This window comes from Pleurodeles waltl, chromosome 1_2 (assembly GCF_031143425.1).
Source record: "Pleurodeles waltl isolate 20211129_DDA chromosome 1_2, aPleWal1.hap1.20221129, whole genome shotgun sequence".
Taxonomy (NCBI): Eukaryota; Metazoa; Chordata; class Amphibia; order Caudata; family Salamandridae; genus Pleurodeles; species Pleurodeles waltl.
This window is the reverse complement of record NC_090437.1, coordinates 1,346,640,234-1,346,663,259: the sequence shown is the minus strand read 5'-3', so window position 1 is coordinate 1,346,663,259 and position 23,026 is coordinate 1,346,640,234. Positions and strand designations below refer to the sequence as shown.

The window sequence follows — 23,026 nt, the reverse complement described above, 5'->3', positions numbered from 1 at the left end:
TGTAACATGTATCAGCCACTCACTGTGTGAATCTGTGTACATGTATCAGCCACTCACTGTGTGAATCTGTGTACATGTATCAGCCACTCACTGTGTGAATCTGTCTACATGTATCAGCCACTCATTGTGTGAATCTGTAACATGTATCAACCACTCACTGTGTGAATCTGTGTACATGTATCAGTCAGTCAGTCGCTGTGTGAATCTGTGTACATGTATCAACCACTCACTGTGTGAATCTGTGTATCAGCCACTCACTGTGTGAATCTGTGTACATGTATCAGCCACTCACTGTGTGAATCTGTAACATGTATCAGCCACTCACTGTGTGAATCTGTGTACATGTATCAACCACTCACTGTGTGAATCTGTGTACATGTATCAGCCACTCACTGTGTGAATCTGTGTATATGTATCAGCCACTCACTATGTGAATCTGTGTACATGTATCAGTCAGTCGCTGTGTGAATCTGTGTACATGTATCAGCCACTCACTGTGTGAATCTGTGCACATGTATCAGCCACTCACTGTGTGAATCTGTGCACATGTATCAGCCACTCACTGTGTGAATCTGTGTACATGTATCAGCCTGTCACTGTGTGAATCTGTGTACATGTATCAGCCACTCAATCTGTGGACATGTATCAGCCACTCACTGTGTGAATCTGTGTACATGTATCAGCCACTCACTGTGTGAATCTGTGCACATGTATCAACCACTCAATCTGTGGACATGTATCAGTCAGTCGCTGTGTGAATCTGTGTACATGTATCAGCCACTCACTGTGTGAATCTGAGCACATGTATCAGCCACTCACTGTGTGAATCTGTGCACATGTATCAACCACTCAATCTGTGGACATGTATCAGCCACTCACTGTGTGAATCTGTGTACATGTATCAGCCACTCAATCTGTGGACATGTATCAGCCACTCACCGTGTGAATCTGTGCACATGTATCAGCCACTCACTGTGTGAATCTGTGTACATGTATCAACCACTCACTGTGTGAATCTGTGTACATGTATCAGCCACTCACTGTGTGAATCTGTGCACATGTATCACCCACTAAAATGGAAGTTATCCCAAGCTACTGGAATACAGGAGAAAGCAGATCTCACTCATGTGCTCTATACAGTGTGAAGAGGTACTAGAATACTCACGACATTCAGTGTGACGTAAAGTATTATGGAATATAAAAACAATACTTACACATTAGAAAGCATGCTCAGATTAGCACAATGCGCAAACCAGTGGTAGAGCCTGAGGTGGGTGTGACTGACTGAGTGTACTCATTCCTGGTCCCAAAGTACTAGTGTATGCTGCAGGAGGGTTAGGACACTGTGGGGGGTGTACTTTAGAGACATCTGGAGTGTAGGACTAAGACTTGCTTTTTTTGTGCACTTATAAGTGGGAAGTGGCAGTTCGATCACCACCGTCCTCTGGTGTTACGAAAGGAATATCTAGCACAAGATGTTGATTTAGATGAGGTTTATTCTTCAAGATAAAAGGAGCCCACAGGACAGCAGACTCCTTATAGTCCGCAGCAACTGCCATGAAGAGGCAGTCGCCAGGAACAACTACAAAAAAGACAGGTTGCGGACCGCAGAACATCGGCATCTTACAATAAATAACAAGAAGCAGGTAAGTGACAGTGAAGCATTACAGAATATTTACAGTAAACCTATACGCATAGTTAAGACTAACAATAAATACTATAAATATACGCATAACATCACTTTTCCCTTTAAAAAACAAAAACAAAAGAAAAGAAAAAAAACAAAGTCTAAGTTACTTTAGTGCAAATAAAAGTCTCTAAACCTTGTGGAAATTGAAACTTTCCTAGCAATTGATAACAACATTATCATTAGAACTATGTTCTGGACGATGTGAATTTTCCTGTACATGAGAATCTACGTCAGATCTAAATCCAGAAACAGAGAGAAGTGAATCCGTAGTAGAGGTCCCAGTAGAAACTGGAGAACCGAAAACAGTAAGAGCAGGTGAATCGGCGCGCAGTGTACGACTGCTGGTGCTTTGGTAGCAATCCAACCTCCAAGCAATGTCAGAATCAGAGGCTTCAGTACTGAGAACACCCTTAGCTTTCAGGATGCTCTTTGCTTGTTCTTCAGTCAAGTTTATTAAACTCCCTTTACTCCACAACCTTTTGCAGAAAGTAATGATGGACCCTTGGCTGCTTCAACGCTTGAATAGTAGACATTCATTTACATTCCCACTTTCTGTTTTTTACTCTGTAAGGTTTCCAAACTCAGTCACCAAATGAACCTCAATTTCTTCCACATTGCTTTTGTCAAACCTCGCTTTGCACAGAGGCTGCTGTTCAGATGGTCTGTTCAGACCTGACTTCCTTTACTAGATCGAAGATCGTTCACCCAATCAGGGCGTAGGGTGGATCTCGGTGCTCTGTTGCGAAGAGGTTCATAAGGGGATTCCGCCGTACTGCTATGTGGTGTGATGAAATAGGACCACCACTTTTGTTTCTTAAAAATCCTCCACATGAAGATTTATGTCAGGTTTGCACTAAGATGGGAATCCGTACCACATTTCCCTGAACCCACTGACAACCATGCGAAGGATATCTCTCCTGGTCTGCAGTAACCCGGGAAGAGAGGAACATCAGACAATGTCATCAAGGTGGCAGGAACAATAATCATAGCGCTGACAACAGGAACAATACTAACGGATTCTGATTACTGGATGAATCATTGTTTGAAAACTGAAGAACAACCTTCCTTCAAGGCATTACCAGGAAGGATGACACACTACTATCTTGTTGCAAGAAGTTTCATGATGTTTTTGATGGGAAATGTTAGGACTGCCAGACTGCTCTGGGACTTGGGGCATTTATACCTGTAGTCATGTACTCCAAGGCAGAATATCTTGAACTGTGTCTAGATAAGAATCTAACTAATGGGTCGATCACCATCACATTCTCACGCCCCGTCTTATATTTTGTAAGCCCAAAAAAGGGGTGAGTTGAGAACATATTCACTGCAGAGCAATCAATAGGGTTACAGTGAAAACAGGTACCTCTGACCACTGTTATCTGTTCTCGTAGATCAAACCCAGCACAGAGTCACACAGGGCGAGGAACCGAAATTGTGTTTTATTCGGTCCGTTTGAATCTGCTGACGCCTTTGGGACTGTAATGCCCCCGGTGATTTTCCGTTTTTATTGATAACATTATGACGGGATTTGAATGTATTTTCTATGGTGCACTTGGTGATATCTTTATGTACTCAGATTCGCTGGAAACATATGTGCAACATGTTAAGGCAGTGAAACAAAGTTGATGAGATTACCATCTTTTTGCCAAACTTAGCAAGTGTGTAACTCATACACTTAAGTAGAAGTTTCGGGGTACATATTCAGTCTGAAGGGTAAGTAAAATTAATGGAAAGAAAGTTTCAGCAATAATTCATTGACCTGCACTCATTTCTGTAAACTCTGCACAGGGTTTCTTTGGCTTTGCTAAATTGCAACAAAGGTTTATACATTAATTTTCTTTCTCTCAGATCGTCAGACCCAGTAGCAAAATTATTTGCAAAGGAGCTACTTTCACACATGTCAAAGAAGCTGATCAAGATTTTTTTGTTTAAGAAAAACACTTTTTGTGCTTCTATTTTGCAATATTCAAATGGTGACCTGCTGTTCATTGTAGAGACGCACACATCATATCCTGCAATGAGAGCAATTGTGTCGCAAAGAAATGCAACTTGAACAGGTGCACACTGTGGCTTGTTTTATCCAGAAGTTGTGACCAGCAGAATTAAATGACATCATTATAGACCAAGAACGTTTAACAATTACAATATGTTTTTAACAATGGAGAGCTTATTTATTAGGAGCCACCCACAGAGTAGAGGTGTACACACAGTTTTGAACGTCTGCTAGGGCATTCACTCCTAGACACTCGGGAGGCATATTGTTGTTTTCTGATGGATACTTCCAGTGCAGATTCCTCACCTTAGAGCCGGACTAGTTTGGGAGACTTTTTCATAGAAATGCTCCCACGTGTCACTAGGTGGGACGGTGCGACTGCCTTGGCTTCACACTACCTCCGACGCGATGGAGCACGGACACATATAAGCAATACCTCCGCACACTATCAGTTCTGCACCCTCAGATGTAGGTCCAGAGCTCCAATCCCACATTTCTCAGTTTTTCAATGACTTCCATCAGTTTATAGTTTTCTAAGGAACGATGTCCCCATAAAAAAGCAGCTTTTACGCCATGTCACGTCTGCAGGGAGAAGATGTTGGTCATGGATCTGCATGAGGTGTGTCTTTTATGCTTGGGCACGGGACACAACAGTAACTCATTTGATAACTACATCCTCATGCACCCAAAGGTGAGAATATATTGGAAATCAAGATTATATGTCACAAACCACAAGACAATGTTATAGCCTTCAAGCAAATTCAACTCACTTGTGGACCCGGCGTAGGTCCCAATCCTGGGGCAACTTCTGCGACTGTTCAGCTTCATGCTCAGGGTCCACTGATGAGTCCAAGTCCAAAGGGAAGCACAGGAAAGGAAGCAGGACTGTCCCCATCCTGAAACTCTGACTCCTCAGAGAAGGCCTGAAGGCTTCACAATTTAAGTTACACTCATTCAAGGTCCCTGGCCATAGAATCGGCAGTCCCAAAGCACCCACTGCTTTCTGAGCCTTTGTCGACCCTGCAGCAAATAAAAGCATTCAAAGCGGCCATAATGAAAATTTGTTAAAGTGTTTCTGGCTTACTTTTGGCACAGAACTGCATGTACAGACTTCACTCTGGCCCAGTTATCCACAGTGATTCCTGCAATGCTGAAGTCAGTGCAGATGCAACCAGCAATGCAGGAAGATCTGGAGCCGGCACTATTGTGGAGACTCCCACTGGTACAGTGAATCCCAATTCTGTTCTAACCACTTCCCTGGATAGAGAAGCCAAGAAGATTGAGGATTTTCCCAAACGCATAATTCCTTCTGCCAGTTTGGCACAGCAGTTTGTGAAAACAGTGTGGCTGCTGGCCCGCTGCACACATGCCTTCTGGGACATGTCCAGGGAGATCTCGCCAGTGGTCCCGTAGGATCCTAGGGCCTCTTTGGCTTGCATGATGGGCAGGACGCAGCCACGTATGCTATCCACGCAGATCTGGATACCACAGACTGTCTGCGTAGGGTGGTCAGTACCACTGCTATCCTTCATAGACATGACTGGGTGAGGTGCACAGGGTTCTCCGGCGACATATAGGCCTTCCTAATGGACACCGTTTTAGGAGTCTCGCCCCTTGAAAGAAGGTGGGAGATGAGATCCAACATTGCCCCCTGGTTTGGCGACCCCCACATTCAACAGAGGGCTCTTAAGAATTGTTTAAAAGAAACTATGCCCTGCATGTCTCTCGCTCGTACCTGCCATCACTCCAACACCTGAATGAATTTAGAAGGAGCATCTGTCCATCCTGAGGCATGAGGTACACCTGTTGTTCTCCAAGGGTGCCACTGATCAAGTACTGGGCTCAGAATAAGGCATGGGCTTTACTATTTATTCATCCTAAACAAGGACTGGGGCCTCAGGCCTATCTTGGACTTTCAATCCTTGAATGCCTTCTTGTGGGATGACAAATTCAAAATGCTCATATTGGCCCGGTTCTGTCCGCTTTGGACCTGGGCGATGGGATGGGGGTTCTTGGCCATTTGTGTGGCTCTGAGGCCTTTCTGCTGTCTATCATGGGGAGGCTGGTACAGTGGTACTGCAACAAGGAGGGTGAAGTGACATCTCTAGTGGTGATTAGAGCACCAGGGCATCTTCCTGATCATCGATCACCTGGTGGGGGCCCTGAATGCCAGAGAGGATGAACTGAGCTTGCATCAACTGGCGGATCATGGGCAACAGTGTATCCTGAGGTGGATATTTTCACCACTGTTGAGAATGTGCAATGGCAACAAATATTCATGTTAGAATTTCCTCAACAGTACATGTTAGGTGATGCATTTCAGCTGGAATGCAACAAGGGACTTGTGTACCCTCTCCCACCTATGCTTCTTTTGCCCAACTTCTGACGATCAGAAACTACTGGGTCCAAGTCTTCTTAGTGGCCTTGGATTGGGTCAAGAGAGAGTGGTATCCAAAACGTTTGGCCAACAGCATTTGTCCACTAATCAGGCTGCTTTTCATGAGGATCTCCTGTCTGAGCAACAAGGCAGGGTCCTCCACCTTCAAACAATTTACACCTATATGTATGATGCCTGAGCAACAGTAATGGAAGGCGTTCAGTTTCCTAACATGGTGGATGTCATCCTTGCAGCCAGACATCCCACCACAAAATCTATTAATGCATGGCGCTGAGACAACTGTGTAACCTGGTGTGGTGCTCACAACACTGACCCTTACAGGCAAAACTGTTGGACATCCTTTTGTTTTTTCTTTAGCCCATCAAGACAGTGGGCACTATATAAGGCTATCAGCCCTTTCTACGCTTACCAGACAAAACAATCCTTGTTCAAATCACCAGCTGGGGTGGAGTTTATTAAAAATATGATGTTTCCGCCTATGCCATTTGTGATGTCACAGTGGGACCTTAACATGGTCTTGACATTACTCAAGTGTACTCCATTCAAGCTATTTGTTGTGTTTATTGACCTCAAAGACCGTCTTCCTCATTTCAAATAAGTCCGCTCATCACACGAGTGAAGTACAGGCACTTTCAGTGCAACTGACCTTCACCACCTTTTTCTCTGACAAACTTGCGCTGTGGACCAGGGCAGTCTTCTTATTGAAAATTGTGACTCCCTTCCACGTTTGGCAATCCATCACTCTACTAGCACTCTACATCAGCCCTGAAAAAGGAGGAGAGGCTCTGTTGGTTAGACCACAAAAGGGCTTTCGGATTTTCAATAAATTGTACCAGGATCACTGAGGGGCTGGTCAGCTTTTTGTGGGGTTCTCTGGAATAAAGCAGGGGTAGGCTATGCAGAAGAGGGCTTGTCTAGGTGGAGAGTCCTACGCCTAATAAAGCAGGGAAAGGCTAGGCAAACCAGGCTTATCTAAGTGGAGAGTCCTATGCGTTTAAATGCACTGTCCAAGAAGTAGCGCTCTGAAGATCTGAAATCCCATTCCAACAGGGCTGAGGCTGCTCCCAGTGCATTGGTATGAGACGTCCCTGTGCCAGGCATCTGCAGCATTGGTGTGCATAGGTTCACAAAGCCAGACTGCCTTGGAACCCAGGTTCGATTGGAAGGTCACCTTACCCACTTGGCTAACCAAGACTTTTTGGTCCGAGGACACTCCAGAGACCCACCTTGAGGAGGAACTCTTTGGTATCTATCCTAAGGTGAGGAACCTGTAGTTGGAAGCATCAATCAGAAGAACAATTCCTTACCTTCAGTACAGTTGCCTCTGGTGGATACGCTAACTTTAGATTGCTCACTGCCCTTCCACCTCTCCAGTCTGTGATGTGGCCTCCTTTCAACATTTAGAAAGGTCTCAAGTTAGTATTCAGCACACTGTTACCAACAACAGTTCACACTCCACATCTGAGGGCACACAAAGGGAGAAGATGAGAAACTGATGTCAATACACAGGTGTCACCTGAATGTGGCTCCGCTCATCACTTCCTGGGCAGTGTAGCGCCAAAGCGGAGCGACAGAATGCCCCCCAGTGACCTGCAGCAGCACAGGGATATCAGCAGACCACTACGTCTGTTAATGCAGACCACCATGTCTGTGACTGTTTTTAAATATATATATATATATATATATATATATATATATATATATATATATATTTTAAATGCAGCCTGTTTTTTTTTTTAAAAGAAAAATGGGATGGGTTTTTTATAAAAAGAAAAGAAAAATGTAACTTACATGCCTACTCTTAAACATTGCTTTCAACGTTCTCATGGGGGAAATGGTCCTCTGGGGCCCCTTCACATTTGCGAATGGTTTACTACATGTTTGTTGTCGGTAAAGTGTTAATCTTTTGGACCAGATTTCGGTTGCAAAATATTAATACATACCTATTTGGTTTGGTATTTGGAAGGGACGCCGCAACATGCCTTTTGCTTGCCAGCCTAAACTGTGATTCCATTTCACAATTTGTACATTAGAAAAGGTCTTATTTTGGTTGCATGCAGCCGACTTTGTGAACCAGACCCTTTGTGACCACAAAAAGGTTACAAACATACGGTCCTAAATCTCTAAGACTGCTGGGCATCCTGGAATGACTCAAATAACACCAGCAGTTATTTTAGATATTTGGTTCTACTGTGAAAACATGGGCCTTTTAAGACCAATTATTGTTCTTCTTGGATCATGACATTCAATATCTCAATTCAACTCAAAATTCTGGCCTGTTATATAAATAATTAGATGTTGAAGTTTGTGAGTCTTCTAGTTATCATCCTCAAATGGAAAAGACAAATAGAACAACCAAATAAATGTGTTGAACAATATCTGAGGAATCAAACATTTTTGCAAGAAGATGCCACCTGGTGCGAGGCTTTGCAGCCGCAATGCTTGCGCTGTGGCTGCATGGACACCTGGACTCAAGACAGAATACGTCACAGACCACCAAGGGATGTGCAGTAATGATGGCTCTCTTGGATTCATAGTACTCCTAGCTGGGGAAACAAGACACGTAATTGCTGCTCCCAGGACCTTGCTGCCAGGAGATTGGAGCTCATCCTGCTTTCATCCAGAGTTTTAAAGATTGTTGGATACTGAAAGTATTCTGAGATAACACTACAGTAAGGTATTTAGACTTCGATTTGCTCGCTACTACTGGAGTCATCGTTTCTCAGGATTACAAACTCTCCTGCAGCTATTGTTGCACGAGAGGAATCCTCACCTTGTGATGACTTTGGTCATTAGTTTTGAGTCACAATCAGTATTACGGTATTGCCAGGGGTAGGGAAGTGAATGTATATTGTAAGGCGAGGCTCACTACCAATGTGTGTTTATTATGTTATGGCTGATGAACGGGTCACATTGAGAGTCATTTACATCATACAGTTGATTTACCAATCACTGAAGGTAGTTGCCTACAAAGAAACACTTTTGTTTGTTTCATTATGTGTGTGTTTATCATAAATATGAAGTTCTGCGCTGATAGTGCTGCCGCACAACCAGGCCGCCCAAGAAGAGAAAGACACGTTTTAAGTGCTTTCCTAAATGACCAGCAGTTAGCTTTAACTGTGTTGGTCGGGTATTACTTAGAGCAGAACCTGTATATGAAAAGCAAAGGTCTGTTGGCCTAATCCTCTGACTTTAGGATTCAGAAACCAAGCTGTCAATGACTGGAGGCTGCGAATAGGTTTCTGCACAAATTCAAGGCGTTTACAATAAGTACCTTCACGACAAATGCATAATACACCGCTTTTCAATGCATAACCCGCGCAAGAGAAACCTAAGCCTGGAGGTTAAACACAGGCCTGACAGAGGTGGAAAAACCCAAGGACAATCCCACACCTTTACGGTACATGTAACAGCAGGCATCAGAGTTCAGATTATTTTATACATGTGTCACAAAGGTGTCATTTCCATTTCAGCTCTAGGGTGTCACAGAATTTGAACCAACCATAGACGAATTATGCAGAAATCATGCGGCACAATGCTGCAAGCTATTTTGCTGCGCCAAGCTGCATGATTTCCAAAAATCCGGGATGCGCCATATCTACCAGAATCCAGTGCATCCATGCGTTTTCCCAAGCGCCTGCGCTAAATCGGCTGCCTAGCGCCAACACACCACGGTGCAGAGATGCCTGCGTTGCGGGGCGGTTGCTTCTGTGCAGGGAAGGGAAACCGTCATGTACAAAAACAATCATTAATGGCGTTTTGCTCTTTGTGTGCAATGCAGCACACACAGAAAGAGCAAAAAACGAGGATAAATAAAAGCATTTCTCCTCTTTGCGCCGTTCCAATGCCACCCCTGGGAAAACGTCAGTTTTTAGAGCCGCCTCAGATTTATGTTTCCTTGTAAATCTGGGACACTGTCAAAGAGCAATACGTTGTTGCATGGGCACACCCACAGCAACTCCCACTTCACATCCCTTTCCCGCAGAAAACGGCGCCCGGCGGTCTATGTTTACAAGGACGTGTTAAGTGGCTTAGCGCTGCCTTGTGTATATGGAGCAGGGCACAGAGCCACCAGAGCGTCGCAAAAGTGGCAATCCCGTGGCGCAAGGGGCTTTTAAATAGGCCCCATTGTGTTATTTTAGGTAAAGAGAATGTTGATTTCAGATGATAAGATACTAAAATAGTTTCTTCTTGTTGCTGGTATCAACGTTTCTCCATCGTAGGTTGGGCCCTGCTGTAAGACCAGACGGAGTGAATATATCCTCTGTATCTTCTTCTGTCACTCTTTTCTCATTACCCTCTCCCCGGGTCTCCTGCTGAGCAGCATAAATATCTTTTGCATGGTTGTTATGATGTTGAGGAAGTGTGGATATCAGCCTGGCCCCTGTCCTGGATGCAGATTAACAGGTTAGTGCTTACCGAACACTTGGATTCTTGGAAAATCACTAGCTTCATATGCCTTAGCACTCACATTTGCCAGAATTGGGAACTCTTGGAAACTGTGTTAATTCTTATGTGACGTTTTATCAAAATAAAATGATTTAACATTGCAAGAAGCAAGGTGTTGAGTTAAACCTTTTGATGTCCACTGGACGGTCATCACCATCTCTACACCCCGCTTCAAGTTTATTTCCGATTTCCATGTTTTCTTTGTTTATGTTTATTCATAGTCACTGAGTGAGAAAATCTCATTCCGCAGTCAGTGCACTCATAGGGTCTCTCTCCAGTGTGTACTCGCTGATGCCTGGTTAGGTATATAGAGGCAATAAATCCCTTTCCACATTCACTGCATACATAGGGCTTCTCACCAGTGTGTATTCGTTGGTGTGTGGAGAGGGTCCCAGAGTCAGTGAATCGCTTGCCGCAAATATTACATTCATAAGGTTTTTCTCCTGTATGTGTTCTCTGGTGAATCTTCAAGCCCTGAGATTCCTTGAAGCTCTTCCCACATTCAATACACTTGTGAGGTTTCTCACCTGTGTGCAGCTTTAGATGTGATTTCAAGGCACTTGTGGTTCTGAACATCTTGCCGCATTCACTACATCTACACGGTTTTTCTCCAGTGTGAATTCTTTTGTGCACAAGCAAGCTTCCAGAGTGAGCAAAACTCTTTCCACAACTCTTACACATGTAGGGTTTTATACCTGTGTGAATTCGTTGATGAATTTTTAAATGTCCCAACAGTCTGAAATTATGTCCACACACCGTGCAGGAATAAGGCTTCTCATCTGTGTGTAGTCTCTGGTGTAATTTTAAATTTCCTAACTGGCCAAAACACTTCCCACATTCACTACATGTAAATGTTTTTTCTCCAAAGTGTGTCCTCTGATGGTTCATCATGTTCCCTGACTGACTGAAGGATCTCCCACATTCAGCACAGGTATATGGTTTTTCTCCAGTGTGTGATCTCTCATGTATTGTCAGAGCTGACTGTGTAGCAAACCTTTTTTCACATTCAATACATACATATGGTTTTAGTCCTATATGTCTTTTGTGATGCTCTCTCACGTGTGAAGGATGTTTAAATCTCTTGTTACATTCATTACATGAATAGGGCTTATCGTCACAATGCACAGTCCTGTGTAATTGCAGTTTTGCTTTACTACTGAATCTCTTTAGGCATTGATTACAGGAATACGGCTTCTCTCCTGTGTGCAGTCTTTGGTGTTTCCAGAGTCCTGATGAGTTCCTGAAACATTTCCCGCACTTACCACATTTGTAAGATTTCTCTCCTGTATGTATTCTTCTGTGGTTCACTAAACTTCCTGGGAAGCTGAAGCTCCTTCCACAGTCACCACATGTGTATGGTTTTTCTCCAGTGTGTGTTCGTTCGTGAATGTTCAAGCCATCCAGACGGCTGAAGCACTTCCCACACTCACTGCATTCATATGGTTTTTCTCCTGTGTGTGTTCTCATATGAGATGTCAAGGTTGTAGAATGGCAGAAGCTCCTCCCACATTCGATGCAATGAAATGGTTTTTCTCCTGTGTGAATGCGCATGTGAATTTTTAAGCCTGATGTGTCACGAAAACTCTTTCCACACTCATCACATTTTTTAGGTTTCTCTCCTGTGTGAATTACACTGTGGCTTTTTAAATGTGATGCAAGTTTGAAACTTTTGCCACACAAACTACAAGCATAGGGCTCCTCCCCCGTATGTATTCGCCTATGTACAGTCAGGTGTGACGACTGTGTGAAATTCTTCCCACATGTGTCACATGAAAAGGGCTTCTCTCCCGTGTGTATCCTATGGTGTTTGATGAGTTCTGATAATGAAGAAAACCCTTTCCCACACTCGCTGCATGAATGAGGCCTCTTTCTCTCCTCTCCCGTATGCACTCTTTGGTGAGTACGCAGACCATCTTTCCTATTGAAGCGCTTCCCACATTCCATACACTCGTAAGGTCTCTCTCTGGCATCTGTGCTTTGGTGAACACGATAGTAGGACAAAGAAGAGCTAGTATCCTTAGCCTTTCTGCACAGGCGTACTTTAATTTGTCTAGGTTTACTCGGACTTCGAAGGGTTTGGTCGCTCTTCAATGTAAATGGATGTGTTTCTGAGCGTAACTGTTTAGCTAAGGTTGAGCTACTGTGGAATATGGATCCGCACTTACTATATGTTTGGAATTCTTCATTCAGGTTTTGTGTATTTAAGTTGTGTTTGTCATCGGTGTATGTTTTTTTATTTGTATCAAGAGCAGAGTTCATGTTGAAAGGTTCCACAGAATCTAAACACATGCCTGCTTTCTCTTCTGTGTTCGCCATTTGTTGATCAGTAAAGGCGGCTGACTTGTTCTCACTTTGTCCACATTCAGGGAAGAGATACAGATTGTGTAGATTGTTTCCTGCTTCCAGCTTCTTTAGTGTTTTGCAGGACTTGCTATGCGATCCTAACAAGTTGTTTTCTTCTGTGAATGTTGTTCCTAGTCCAGTGCAGGGTTCGGGAATATGTGCTTGTACAGGCGCAATATCTGTCAGAGCAAAAACGAATGAGACGTGGAATATTAACAAACGGAGGTTTTAAACACAATAATCAAATTAAAAGTTCAACACTTACTAAAGTATTCAAGATAGAGCATTTTACAGACAGACAACTGTGACAAGAGAGAAGAACTTTCAGCTGATGCAGAATACAAATGTTAACTGTTTCGGCAGACAATATACTCTTGCCAGAACATGTTAGAAATTGATTTCTGGTTAGCTAGGGTAGGCACCTCAGACAAGCAGAGGACACCAGTCTAGTCAGAGTAAATCAGAAACACAACTTGAATTAACCTGTGCTCACCTTCTGGTAGCTTGGCGCGGAGCAGGCAGGCTTAACTTAGAAGGCAGTGTAAAGTATTTGTGCGATTTAGCCCCACAGTGACCCCACGTACACACCACGAAAAGGACTCCACACAGATTTATAAGAAAATAATTAGAATCTTTATATTCTCAGTTACATGCAAAAACAATGATAATTCATTTAGCAATAGGCGCTTTTATGTTAATTCACTCTTCTCATGTATATGCAAAAACGGTGATAATACATTCAGTAATATGCGGTGTGATAATACTTCAATCTGTCAGTACCTCAAGTAATCGGAAGTGGTAAGAGTCTAGGCAGCAGTGCTCCGGGATATGCACCGCAATGAGAATTTATGGATTTTTGGGCATCCTGTGCAACCTGGAACGAGAGGGGACGGAATGTGAGAGCGGGTCACTTCGGATAAATAAGGTGATCCTTCTGGCTGCGCTCTCAACAGGTGAGCAGCCGGGGACTGCAGCATCGAGGCAGCCCAGCTTCCCGTCCGGTGCCGTGGAAGGAGCGGGACCACAGCTGAGGAAGGAGGGGGCACTTTGCCTCTGGTGTTCAGCCTGGAGCCCAGGTGCAAGCTCCTCTGACTTGAGTCCTATTTAGGACGGGACATCAGAGGAGTTAGAGGTGCTTTGCCTCTGACAGCTTGGGCAGCCGGATGGGAATGCCCCAGTGGGAGTCCGATCCTGGACGGGGCATCAGATCCTGGATGGGGCATCAGAGGAGTCCCCAGTGGGAGTGCGATCCTGGACGGGGCATCAGAGAAGTGCCCCTGGACGGGGCATCAGAGAAGTGCCCCAGTGGGAGTCCGATCAGGGCATCAGAGGAGTGCCCCAGTGGAAGTCCGATCCTGGACGGGGCATCAGAGGAGTTAGAGGTGCTTTGCCTCTGACAGCTTGAGCAGCCAAATGGGAATGCCCCAGCGGGAGTCCGATCCTGGACGGGGCATCAGAGGAGTTAGAGGTGCTTTGCCTCTGACAGCTTGAGCAGCCAGATGGGAATGCCCCAATGGGAGTACGATCCTGGAGGGGCATCAGAGGAGTTAGAGGTGCTTTGCCTCTGACAGCTTGAGCAGCCGGATGGGAATGCCCCAGCGGGAGTCCGATCCTAGACGGGGCATCAGAGGAGTCCCCAGCGGGAGTCCGATGCTGGACGGGGCATCAGAGAAGTGCCCCAGCGGGAGTCCGATCCTGGACGGGGCATCAGAGGAGTTAGAGGTGCTTTGCCTCTGACAGCATGGGCAGCTGGATGGGAATGCCCCAGTGGAAGTCCGATCCTGGGCGAGTGCCCTCCTCTGGAGCAGCAGGGGAACGTGTTGCAGCGGAGTGGTGTGCTCTCTTATAGTTGTGGTCCCTGTTGAGGGGCTCCCCATTCCAAGTGATGCCCCTTTGTGCAGGGGGGAGGATGAGGGGGTGGGGGGAGCCAGCGGCAATTGGAAGATGTCATGATTTACAGGAGTGGGCGCCAGCAGCCTCCTGGCAATGGTCAGTCGGGGCTGCTCCCTGCCTGGTTAAGCAGAGCCCTTTGAGGAAAGCAGGGCAAGCCCTGGAGACACTCTAATGTTGCTGGGATAAAGCCTTTCAGTGTGCAGGGCAGAGGTCGGCAGGAACTGGGCAGCACAGCAGGGAACTGTCAGGTCTGGTAGGTTAGCAATTCTGGTGCTCAGCACTCTTCACTCTAGCATAGTTTTTGGGGTCAGGAAGTGTTCTGCCTAGTGTGTCAAGGGACCCACTCCTTATACAGAGATGTGCCTTTGATGTGGGGGATGATTAACAAAGGAGACTTGTGACGTGCGCAGGTCCTCTTTTCAAGTCAGCCTCAGCTCCAGACAGCCAGTGGGAAGTAATCAGCTCTGTTATGTGGACCCCAGCCCTTACCCTTTGAGGAGTAAGTGTGTGACCCTCCCCAGCCCTTCCCCAGGAAGACCCATCATTATACATATTAATGCAGATATGGCTGAGTGTCCTATGTTGAGGGTGTCTGAAGGGAATGCGCAAGTGGAAATGTCACTCCACCCAAGCCAGACGGGTTTGGAGGGAGCCTGTCGGCTCAGAGGGAAGTGAGTGTACAGAAATGTCCACTTTCTAAAAGTGGCATTTCTAGACTAGTAGTAATAAATCCAGCCTTACCAGTAAAGAGGATTTATTATTACCATTCCAGTGGTACCTTAAGGTTCCTAATGCTGGCCTGCGAGGGGTGGGCCTCACAATAATGAAAAAGCACTTGAGGGATTTTTCATTACCAGGACAAGGAAATGGAGAGGTACATGTCCTGCCTTTCTACTTACATGGCACCCTGCCCTATGCCCTAGGGAGTACTTTAGGGGTAACTTAGATGTAAGGAAAAGGGCAGTGTAAGACTTGGCAAGGGCTTTTGAATGCCAAGTCGAGGTGGCAGTGGAGCTGCGCAAGTAGGTTCTGCAGCGGCAGGCCTGAGTCAGGTTTACAGGACTACTCAAGAGGGGAGGCACAATCAGTGCTGTAGGCCCACTAGTAGCATTTAATTTACAGGTGCTGGGTGTATGACTTACCACCTTCCAAGGGACTTACAGGTAAATTAAATATGTCAGTTGTGAGGATACCAATTTGACCTTGTTTTAGAGGTGAAACGCTTTAGCACTGGTTAGCAGTGGTGAAGTGCTCGGAGTCATAAGGCCAACAAAAAGATACAGTAGCAAAAACATGAGGGAAAGGCAAAATGTTTGGGGGTAAGACCACCCTAACAATGCCAAGTCTAACACGTGCCCCCCCTCCACCCCTGCGGCTGAAATTGGGGAGAGCTACCCAACCCCTTGAGAGTTCTCCTCGCTAAGGCGGAAGAACCTAGATAGACAGTCAGCACTGACGTGGTCCACCCCAGGTCTGTGTTCCACCCTAAAGTAGTGCTGCGTGGGCCTCCATTTGCACCTTCTTTTTTCCAGTGCTGTGGGACTCCTGTGCACGCTGCCTGTTCTTCTGAGGGCTCTGAGTTGCTGAGAGCCCCCTCTGCTCCCCCCCGTCCCTTGGGTAGAGGCCACCAGGTCCCTCCTGGTCCTGGGGAGGGCCATTTTCCACTAATGACGAGTTTTGCGTGTGCCAAGGCTTGTTGGAGGAATCCAACTACCCAAACCAGACTGCAATATCCATCCTGTGTGGGACATCTTCTGCACTAACGAGGAACCTGCATCGGTCTTCTTGGGTGCAATACTGACTTTGTCTTCTCACCGGTGGTTCTTCTTTTGCAACTTCATCTGGGTTAGCAGGGGCTCCTGTTCTCCCCGGACTCTTCAGTGCTTCTTGGACTGGGTCCCCTTCTTTCACAGGTTTTCAGGTCCAGGAATCCGTTGTTGGTGTCCTGCAGTCTCTTCTGGTTCTTGCATAATCTTCTATCATGACTTCTTGTGTGTTCTAGGAAACTTACTGTGATTTGCTCCTGCATTCCTGGGCTCTGGGGTGGGTTCTATTACTTATCTCTGGTGTTTTCTTACACTCCCAGCGCCCCTCCTCACACTACACTTGCCTACGCAGGAAACCAACTTTCGCATTTACTATTTTGGTATATGGTTTGTGTTCCCCTAGGCCCATTGCAACCTATTGTGATTTTCACTATTTGCACTTTTTTCTGACTGTTTTTACAGCTCTTTTTGCATTCTAGTGTTTATACTGGGTATATTACTTACCTCCTAATGGAGTATAGTCTCTACGGTATTTTTGGCATTGTGTCACTAAAAATAAAGTACCTTTATTTTTGTAACACTGAGTATTTTCTTTCATGTGTTAAGTACTGTAGGACTACAGTGGCATTGCAGGAGCTTTTCATGCCTCCTAGATAAGTCTTGGCTGCTCAGCTACAGCTACCCCTAGAGATCCTGGGTTCTAGACACTGCCTACATTTCACTAATAAGGGATAACTGGACCTGGTACAAGGTGTTAGGTACCCACTACAAACCAGGCCAGCCTCCTACATTGATGGTGCAGCGGTGGGATAAGTACTCAGTGCTTTCCGCAGGAAAGTGTACTCTATACCTAGAGCTATACAAAACTATACATAGTGTAGGATCGAGTTATTTTACTTTCTTTCTAAAAAAGACTAAGAGTTAGGTAAAGTAGGACTTTTTCTTTCCTTTCACTTAACTCTAACTGACTACACTATGTCTTCCTCTGAGGCCACCCCTGGAGTCATGGGAACTCCCTATGAGAACATGACTTTCAAAGTTCTAAGAGGACTTTGCTCAGAGAGAAGCCTAGAGGTAGGGAAGAGCCCTAACAAGAAATTCCTTTTGAGTCTCCTTCTCCAGGATGACCAAGAACAGTCTGGTAACCAGAAGGAGGGGAGGGAGGGGGATTCTAACCCTTTAGAATCAGGGGAGCAGCCTGAGGATTCAGGGGAGGGTCCTTCACAGAATCTTCCCCCCTAGCAAACCTTCTAGTGTAGCTGGCAGTGGGAGGGGTTCACATACAGGTAGAGCTCCCTTCACACCTAGAGGTCAGGTCACTAGAGTTACCAAAGGTAGGAAAAGATCTGCCTATGCACATTCCCATGTCACCTCAGTTTCTGAGGGGTCCCACACATCCAATCCAGGTGAGGACTCCATAGACAGGGAGCTCAGAAAGCTGAGATTGGAGGAGGCTAGACTGAGGCTGCAGCAGCAACAGCTGGCCCTAAATAGGGAGGCCTTCGCTGTGGAAAGGGAAAGGCAGGGGTTGGGGTTAGTTCCCCATGGTGGCAGTAGCAGCAGTTTCAGATCTTATGGTGTTAGGGAGAATACCTTTTATTCCAGGAACTTGCACAGAATTGTTCCCCCTTACAAGGAGGGGGATAACATCTCCAAGTGGTTTGCTGCACTTGAGAGGGCTTGTAAAGTGCAGGGGTCCCTCAGGCACAGTGGGCTGCTATTCTGCGGTTGTACTTTTCTGGCAAGGGGAGAGATAGACTCTTCACTGTCAGGGAGAAAGATTCAGATAATTACAATGTTTTGAAGACAGCACTCTTGGATGGATTTGGCTTAACCACTGAACAATACAGAATTAGGTTCAGAGAAACCAGAAAAGAGTCTTCACAAGATTGGATAGACTTTGTAGACTGTTCAATGAAGGCTTTAGAAGGTTCGTTACCTGGCAGAAAGTGTCAGACTATGAGGTTCTTTATAATCTGATTTTGAGAGAGCATATTCATAACAATTGTGCGCCTGACTTGCTGCACCAGTACTTGGTAGACTGATATCTGACCTCTCTCCAAGAATTGGGAAAGAAAGCAGACAAGTATGTCAGAACAAGAGTGAGCAGACAAGCTCCTACAGGGGGTGACAAGGACAAGAAGAAGGATGGCAAGTCACATGACAAAGGTGGGGACAAAGACAAAAAGTCAGAGTCTGCATCAGGCCCACAAAAATCCTCTGGGGGAGGGCACAAATAAGTTTCCAACCAACAGAAAAAGCCTTGGTGTTACCTGTGTAAGAACAAAGGCCACTGGGCAAGTGACCCCACTTGTCCCAAGAGGAACACCAAACCTGGTGGGAAAAACACACACACAAAAAAAACAGTCCAAGGGTGTAGCAGGGTTCACTTTGGGTAATGTAGTGGGGGTCATTGGATAAGTACAAGCAGCTACCCCTGATTAATGGTGTTAAGGTTGAGGCCTACAGGGACACAGATACCTGTGTCACAATGGTGATGGACAAACTGGTTGCCCCTGAGCAACACCTACTTGGTCATCAGTACCAAGTGACAGACGCCCATAATAACACTGTTAGCCACCCCATGGCTGTTTTGAATCTCAGCTAGGGTGGGGGGAGGTTTATTGGTGCAAAGAAAGTTTTGGTATCCACTGACCTACCAGTAGAATGTCTACTGGGCAATGATTTGGAGTCTTAAGTTTGGGCTAAAGTTGAATTGGAGGCTCATGCAGCAATGCTGGGCATTCCTGAGCACATCTTTGCTCTCACGAGGGCCCAGGCCAAGAAGCAAAGAGGACAGGGAAACTTGGATCCTGAACAATGGACCAAGTGCTCCCAAAAAACTAGGGGTAGAAAGGGTAAACTCTTATGCATTATCCTTCCCGCTCCTGAACCTACACCACAGGAGCTCCAAGCTGACACAGCTGAGCTTTTGGGTGCAGGAGGGCCAGGGAGGAATTGAGTGTGGCACACCAGACCTGTCCCACACTAGAGGGTTTGAGACAGCAATCTGTCAAACAAGAAGCAGGGGATGTCAGTTACTCTCACAAGGTGAGGTGTATTGGGAGAACAATCTCCTTTATACAGAGGCAAGGGACCCAAAACGTGATGCTACCAGGAGACTGGTCATTCCCTTGCAGTTAAGGGAATTCCTCCTAACACTGGCACATGACATTCCCCTTGCTGGATATTTGGGGCAAAGCAAGACCTGGGACCGAATGGTCCCTCTCTTTCACTGGCCTCATATGTCAGGCGTCACTTGCCAAGCCAGTAGTAATACTTGTGGCACCTCAAAGGCCCTGTGATCCCCTTGCCTGTGGTTGTGGCGCTCTTTAAGAGGATTGGGGTTGACATAGTTGGCCCCCTTGTCCCTCCTACTGCTTGTGGCAATAGAGTTATCTTGGGGGTAGTGGACCATGCCACTAGATATCCAGAAGCCACCCCTCTAAGGACCACTACAGCTCCTGCAGTGGCAAAGGCCGTCCTCAGAATATTTTCCAGGGTGGGCTTCCCCAAAGAGGTGGTATCAGACGGGGAAAGTAACTTTATGTCTGCATACAAATGGATTGGTTGAGAGGTTTAATAAAACTCTCAAAGGTATGATCATGGGACTATCTGAAAATCTAAGGAGATGGGATGTCCTACTGCCACACCTCCTTTTTTTCTTACAAAAAGGTACCCCAGAAGGGAGTGGACTACAGCCCATTTGAACTCCTTTTTGGTCACTGTAGGAGGCTGGACTGGCTTGTAGTGAGTACCAAGGGGTACTTGCACCTTGCACCAGGCCCAGTTATCCCTTATTAGTGTATAGGGTGTCTAGCAGCTTAGGCTGATAGATAATGGTAGCTTAGCAGAGCAGCTTAGGCTGAACTAGGAGACGTGTGAAGCTACTACAGTACCACTCAGTGTCATATGCACAATATCATAGGAAAACACAATACACAGTTATACTAAAAATAAAGGTACTTTATTTTTATGACAATATGCCAAAGTATCTTAGAGTGTACCCTCAGTGAGAGGATAGGAAATATACACAAGATATATATACACAATAGCAAAAATATGCAGTATAGTCTTAGAAAACAGTGCAAACAATGTATAGTTACAATAGGATGCAATGGGGAAACATAGGGATAGGGGCAACACAAACCATATACTCCAAAAGTGGAATGTGAACCACGAATGGACCCCAAACCTATGTGACCTTGTAGAGGGTCGCTGGGACTATTAGAAAATAGTGAGAGTTAGAAAAATAACCCTCCCCAAGACCCTGAAAAGTGAGTGCAAAGTGCACCAAAGTTCCCCTAAGGACAAAATAGTCGTGTTAGAGGGAAAATGCAAGGAAAACACAAATCAGCAATGCAACAACGATGGATTCCTGACTGAGGGTACCTGTGGAACAAGGGGACCAAGTCCAAAAGTCCCAAGCAGCTCGGAGATGGGCAGATGCCCAAGAAATGCCAGCGGTTGGTGCAAAGAAGCTCTTTCTAGGCTGAAGAACTGTGAATACTGCAGGAACGACAAGGGCTAGAGACTTCCCCTTTGGAGGATGGATCCCCCACGCCTTGGAGAGTCGTGCAGAAGTGTTTTCCCGCCGGATGGACGCCAACAAGCCTTGCTACACGCAAATCGTGCGTTTGGCGTTTTTGGACGCTGCTGGGGCCCAGGAGGGACCAGAAGGTCGCAAATTGGACCTGCAGAGAGAGGGGACGTCGAGCAAGACAAAGAGCCCTCACTGAAGCAGGTAGCACCCGGAGAAGTGCCAGAAACAGGCACTACGAGGATGCGTGAAACGGTGCTCGCCGAAGTTGCACAAAGGAGTCCCACGTCGCCGGAGACCAACTTAGAAAGTCGTGCAATGCAGGTTAGAGTGCCGTGGACCCAGGCTTGGCTGTGCACACAGGATTTCCGCCGGAAGTGCACAGGGGCCGGAGAAGCTTGCAAAGTCGCGGTTCCCAGCAATGCAGCCCAGCGAGGTGAGGCAAGGACTTACCTCCACCAAACTCGGGCTGAAGAGTCACTGGACTGTGGGAGTCACTTGGACGGTGTCGCTGGATTCGAGGGACCTCGCTCGTCGTGCTGAGAGGAGACCCAAGGGACCGGAGATGCAGCTTTTTGGTGCCTGCGGTTGCAGGGGGAAGATTCCGTCGACCCACGGGAGATTTCTTCGGAGCTTCTGGTGCAGAGAGGAGGCAGACTACCCCCACAGCATGCACAAGCAGGAAAACAGTCGAGAAGGCGGCAGGATCAGCGTTACAGAGTTGCAGTAGTCGTCTTTGCTACTATGTTGCAGGTTTGCAGGCTTCCAGCGCGGTCAGCGGTCGATTCCTTATCAGAAGGTGAAGAGGGAGATGCAGAGGAACTCGGCTGAGCTCATGCATTCGTTATCTAAAGTTTCCCCAGAGACAGAGACCCTAAATAGCCAGAAAAGAGGGTTTGGCTACCTAGGAGAGAGGAAAGGCTACTAACACCTGAAGGAGCCTATCAGCAGGAGTCTCTGACGTCACCTGGTGGCACTGGCCACTCAGAGCAGTCCAGTGTGCCAGCAGCACCTCTGTTTCCAAGATGGCAGAGGTCTGGAGCACACTGGAGGAGCTCTGGACACCTCCCAGGGGAGGTGCAGGTCAGGGGAGTGGTCACTCCCCTTTCCTTTGTCCAGTTTCGCGCCAGAGCAGGGGCTAAGGGGTCCCTGAACCGGTGTAGACTGGCTTATGCAGAATTGGGCACCTCTGTGCCCAACAAAGCATTTCCAGAGGCTGGAGGAGGCTACTCCTCCCCTGCCTTCACACCATTTTCCAAAGGGAGAGGGTGTCACACCCTCTCTCAGAGGAAGTTCTTTGTTCTGCCATCCTGGGCCAGGCCTGGCTGGACCCCAGGAGGGCAGCTGCCTGTCTGAGGGGTTGGCAGCAGCAGCAGCTGCAGAGAAACCCCAGGAAGGGCAGTCTGGCAGTACCAGGGTCTGTGCTACAGACCACTGGGATCATGGAATTGTACCAATAATGCCAAGATGGCATAGAGGGGGCAATTCCATGATCATAGACATGTTACATGGCCATATTCGGAGTTACCATGGTGAAGCTACATATAGGTAGTGACCTATATGTAGTGCACGCGTGTAATGGTGTCCCCGCACTCACAAAGTTCAGTGAATTGGCTCTGAACAATGTGGGGGCACCTTGGCTAGTGCCAGGGTGCCCTCACACTAAGTAACTTTGCACCTAACCTTTACCAGGTAAAGGTTAGACATATAGGTGACTTATAAGTTACTTAAGTGCAGTGTAAAATGGCTGTGAAATAACGTGGACGTTATTTCACTCAGGCTGCAGTGGCAGGCCTGTGTAAGAATTGTCAGAGCTCCCTATGGGTGGCAAAAGAAATGCTGCAGCCCATAGGGATCTCCTGGAACCCCAATACCCTGGGTACCTCAGTACCATATACTAGGGAATTATAAGGGTGTTCCAGTAAGCCAATGTAAATTGGTAAAAATGGTCACT

At 46.4% G+C, this 23,026-nt stretch overlaps 1 protein-coding gene across 1 annotated transcript in view; it reads right to left on the bottom strand.

Moving 5' to 3' along the window:
* Positions 1-1,478: 1,478 nt before the first annotated feature.
* Positions 1,479-23,026, bottom strand: part of LOC138252441 (zinc finger protein 420-like) — a 115,309-nt gene continuing 93,761 nt past the window's right edge. Inside the window, exon 3 of the mRNA XM_069205738.1 lies at positions 1,479-13,052. Coding sequence (XP_069061839.1) covers positions 10,708-13,052 — 2,345 coding nt within the window. The 3' untranslated portion in view covers positions 1,479-10,707. The remainder of the gene's footprint in view (positions 13,053-23,026) is intronic.